Consider the following 5,055-nt stretch of genomic DNA (forward strand, 5'->3'; position numbering starts at 1 on the left):
GTTCAATTTCATTTGACATTTTCGGCCAATAGAAACGATCTCTTATTAAAGCAGTGGTCTTATCTACTCCTAGATGTCCAGTTTCATCATGCAGGGACTGTAAGACCATGGACCGATACTTCTGCGGTAAAACAAGCTGACGACACTCTTCGTGTTGTTGTCGCTGTATCACCCGGAATAATAGTCCTCTCCTTACTATGAGTTTGGACCCCTCTTTCTGTAGTAGGTGTACTTCAGGATCTTTGTCTCTGGACAATGCTAACAACTGCCCTTTTGACACAGCATGTCTTACTCGAGAAATAGCAGGGTCTTCTTCCTGAGCTTTTATTAAGTCATGGGTACTCAAATGCTCAAGAGAACCATAGTCTAGTCGGGTGGGAAATACATAGCATTCAGGTATGACTTCAGGGGACACTCCCAGCATCGCTACACACTTTTGGGTATTCATTGTTTTGCAAAGGGCTTTGATACCAGAGGGTGATATTTCTTGCCAATATTGTTCTTCTGTAGTGGCAAAGAAATTACGTGACAGAGCATCAGCATCAATGTTGTTTTTTCCAGGTTTATATTGTACGTTGAAGTTGTATGTGGACAGTGCAGCTAACCACCTGTGACCAGCGGCATTGAGTTTTGCAGTGGTAAGTATGTAAGTAAGTGGGTTGTTGTCTGTTCTTACTGTAAATCGTGCACCATACAAGTAGTCATGAAATTTGTCTACCACTGCCCACTTCAGTGCTAAAAATTCAAGTTGGTGGACAGGGTAACGCTGTTCAGAGGGCTTCAACTTGCGGCTGGCAATATGCTACGTGCCTTAACCCTTCGGGGTTCTCCTGGTTTAAAACGGCTCCCAACCCATTCTGGCTGGCGTCTACATGCAGAATGTAGGGCTTGGTTGGATCAGCAAATACCAACACAGGTGCGTTAGTAAGACACTGGATGATCTTCTGGAATGCCTCCGTACATTCTTTCGTCCACCTGTCCCCAAAAGCTTCAGACTCCTTGAAGTACATCCTTTCGTTCTTTGCAGCTTTCTTACTATGTTGAGTAGGCAGATATCCCTTGGTAAGTTCAGTAAGGGGTCTGACTATAGCGGAGTAATTAGCTATGAAGCGCCTGTAGTACCCGCAGAATCCCAAGAATGATCTAAGAGATTTCAAGTCAGTGGGTTGCTTCCATTTGGTCACAGCTTCAACCTTAGCTGGATCGGTGGCAATACCCTTCTCGGAGATTATATGCCCCACATATTTTACCCGAGGTTGACAGAATTGGCACTTGTCAAGTGAGACTTTTAATCCACTTTCTTCTAGTCTATCGAGGACTTTTAACAGACGTTCCTCATGTTCTTCTAGTGTTTTGCCGAACACTATGAGATCGTCCAAGTACACAAGTACTTCCAGCAGATTCATGTCCCCTTCGGCCTTCTCCATTAATCTCTGGAATGTAGCAGGGGCTCCAGAGATTCCTTGCGGCATCCTCTCAAACTGATAGAACCCAAGCGGGCATATGAACGCGGTCTTGTCCTTGTCTTCATCAGCCATATTGATCTGATAATATCCACTCCAGAGGTCTAAAACGGAGAACCACCTGCTGCCCGTAAGAGAGTCTAAAGCCTCGTCAATCCGCGGAACTGTATACTGATCAGGGATTGTTCTTGAATTTAGGGTTCTATAGTCGATACACATACGCACCGTGCCATTCTTCTTCCTAGCCACCACAATGGGGGAAGCATATGGACTCCTGGACTCTTTGATGATTCCAGTAGCCAACAACTCATGAAGATTAGCACTCAGGATCCATGGCTCCGATCCATCAGCAGGTAATACATCAAGAGGGAGTCTCTCTGCCTGCACTTTCTCTCGACATTCACAGAGCACTATCAGAGACTGTGAACTCCAGCAGATTCTTTACACAGCTGGGCTAACCTCTGGAACATACTGCCATTGGTACCGATGAGTAATGGAACCTGTTTGGGTCCATGAGGCTCTGGGAACACTAATGCCAATACACTGATGGATTGCTGCACCCCTGTCAATTTCTCCGGAAATTGCAGCTCTACTTCCACATAGCCACGATAAGGGAAACTGGCATCACTCAAGCCCCATACTGCTAGTCCAGAAATGGGTTGAATCGGAGTATCAGTCAGGAATTTATTGTACCATTCCTCAAAGATAATGGTTACTACAGATCCACTGTCCAGCAAAGCTTGACAAGGTGTTCCATTTACCTTCACCGGAATAACCGAAGATGGTCCCACTAGTCCTTCAGGGATACTTGTGGTTGGTTTGACTTGAACTGCGCTTCTTTTCACAGAACAGTTGTATTCCTCTACAGGAGCCTCCTCATTCCTCTGTTTTCCTTTAGCTTTTCGCAGAGATTGAATGAGTTTCTTAATCACTTTAGTCTCATTTACAGGGGCTCTGCATTTTGAAGCAATGTGTCCGTCACCCCCACACCTATAGCAGAAGTAATCTTCTGAGATTTTAGAAGATCCAGATACTTTTGATCGGGTGAACTGCACTGGACATGCTTGGTTACCCTTTGGAGCCATTTCTTTCTCTACTTTAGGTGTTGGTTGTGCAGCCAGCCCTTTCACTTGCTGTCTAAGTTTTTTCACTTCTTTCTTCAGAGCTTGTACTTTATAACTTTCATCATTGAACTCTGATGCTTGCTGGCTTTTCGGTTTCTTTTCAGAAATCGCATCATCCTTTGACTTAACTGTTCTGCCACCATAGTTTGTAAGTCCTTGATCTCAGTTGCAAGCTCTTGAAAGGATGAGTCTTTGGAATTCTCACTTCCAATTTGCACTTGACGAACGGTTGGATTAGCCTTTCGTCTTTCAGCTTCTCTTACCTCCTCTTCCCGAATCTCATGTAGCAGATCTAGGAAATCAGGTGGGTTTTCCTTTCGTTCCCTTAGGCGTAACTGAAGCAGCATGATGTCAGCCTGGATTGCTCCTCTGATGAGTTGCTCCAGACGTGCTTTTCCAGCCAACTGGGCAGGTAGGCCTCCTTTCTGTACAACTCTAATCAAGATTTTCTCAATTCTCCTCAGGAAATCCGACAAGCATTCTCCATGACGTTGCTGTAATGCTCTGAACTTGAAATACAGATCTTCACCGGACTCTGAGCTTCCAAAAGCACTTTCAATAGCTGCAAGATACTCTCTTGGAGATGCTTCTGAGTTTGTAAACCTTACCGCTTGGATAATCTCCAAGGCTGGTCCTCGCAAACTCTCCACTATCCTTAATTTCTTTTCTTTTTCGGAACGATCACTTTCCTCAACCATGAGCATTGCTTGTTCCATCCAATTCTCTAAATTATCCTCTCCAGCCGGAATAGGTGTGATACCTGAAAAGGTCCTTAAACGTCTAAAGGAACTGCTATCACTCGAGATTTTGGTGGTTTTTGCAAGCAAATCACCCACCGCTCTGATGATAGACTCGGGCATAGAAGCATTCAACAAGTTAGGCGAACTTGATTCTTGATGTTCTTCTCTTTGCCCAGATTCGTCAGGCGAGACGAAACTTTCCCCTCCACCATCTAAATCATTACCCTCCATTCTATTAGCACTCAGGATCCATGGCTCCGATCCATCAGCAGGTAATACATCAAGAGGGAGTCTCTCTGCCTGCACTTTCTCACGACATTCACAGAGCACTATCAGAGACTGTGACTCTTGGCTAAACATCCGTCCTCTTACCCTGACTCTTCCAAGGGCTTTGAATGATTGCATAGTTTCTTCAATTTTAGAAACATCTGTTTCTTCTGGAATTCCACTTACAATGATGGCATAATCTGGGTCTATGCCTTCACCTCGGCACCAACTTTTCAAATCAGGGACTGAGACAGAGGTCCGAAAATGAGCCATAGCTAGAGCTGAGCCACTTAAACTGTTACTTTGTACTATACAATTTAAAATGTGTTTTTTTTTTTTTTACTATGGATGCTGCTGAAATAATAAGGGAAATTAATCCCAGCGGTGCCTCCAATTTATGTAACCCCAGTAACGATACCCGCTATGTTAAAGCTGGGGCCTGGGTAAGTATTTGTTTCACTGTTATGATTAACTTTAACAGTTAAATATAATATTTCTCTTCCTTCCAGCAGCAAAAAAGACGATAGAATCCAATACTGGTCATATGAGGTTTTGTTTATATATTTAAATAACCCAATGAAGTTAGTAAAGCAATGTGAAAGGATAATAAAACTGTGTAAACAACTTTTTTCAATGTCAAATCAAATCCTTTAAAAGAAGGGACAATATGAAATAAACCAAACTTCTATTTTCACAAGTGTTAAACACACGTTAGGGAATTACATTGGAAAATGTACAAATTTACAACTCAATAACAAAATCTTACAATTTGGGATTTAACCCAATGAAATACTCTCTATATTCAGTAACAAAACAGTGGGCCCACTTTCCCGCTATTACTCACACACCCACCCTACGTTGCAGGCCTGAGGGTTTTTCCCAGAACGCGACGGGTCCCGCGGTATGATGAAACGTCGAGGCTTTGGCTCGCACGAGCGGCTAGCGGCTCTCCCATGCAGCAACAGAGGAACTCCGGCCTTTTCCGGTCACCCGGAGCGCTATCTGTTTCACCTTCTCTGCGTTGAATGTCGATCCGGTTCGTGCTAGTCACCACACAAGCACATGGAATGAACGTGCAAAGTGTAATCAGTGCTAAATATAACCAATACTTGCTAAATAAAGTTCTTATTAGCAAAATACAAATCACTGATGACGGATTCACTCTAGATATACGGGATTATCGTGTAGAATATCCTTTTCTTTCGGACTAACGTAATACGCAATCTCCCTCCTCTCCTCTCTCTCCGCTCTCCTTTCCCCCCTTTTTCGCCATGCCCCTCTCATCCTCCACCTCGTGATGCGTACATTAAATAAAATTATATATAACTATATACATACACATGAAAACACTGAAATGAAACTGAATAAACAAATAATAAAAATAAAACACACACATTATAATGTAAATAAACATATTAGTATCAAACCATAATTTAGCATCTTTTTATTCTCACCGGGCTA

At 43.1% G+C, this 5,055-nt stretch overlaps 1 protein-coding gene across 1 annotated transcript; it reads right to left on the bottom strand.

The window, feature by feature from the left end:
• Positions 1 to 2,622: 2,622 nt before the first annotated feature.
• Positions 2,623 to 3,687, bottom strand: LOC107668184 (paraneoplastic antigen Ma1 homolog). The gene has a single exon (XM_016459977.1). The coding sequence runs from the start codon at positions 3,685 to 3,687 to the stop codon at positions 2,623 to 2,625; it is 1,065 nt and encodes a 354-aa protein (XP_016315463.1).
• Between the last annotated feature and the right edge of the window lie 1,368 nt (positions 3,688 to 5,055).

Source organism: Sinocyclocheilus anshuiensis, unplaced genomic scaffold (assembly GCF_001515605.1).
Source record: "Sinocyclocheilus anshuiensis isolate Anshui unplaced genomic scaffold, SAMN03320099.WGS_v1.1 scaffold8054, whole genome shotgun sequence".
Classification (NCBI taxonomy): Eukaryota; Metazoa; Chordata; class Actinopteri; order Cypriniformes; family Cyprinidae; genus Sinocyclocheilus; species Sinocyclocheilus anshuiensis.

Bases quoted from the DNA above. Each gene is read 5' to 3' on its own strand.
- LOC107668184 (XM_016459977.1), bottom strand. From the start codon at position 3,687: ATGTTTAGCCAAGAGTCACAGTCTCTGATAGTGCTCTGTGAATGTCGT.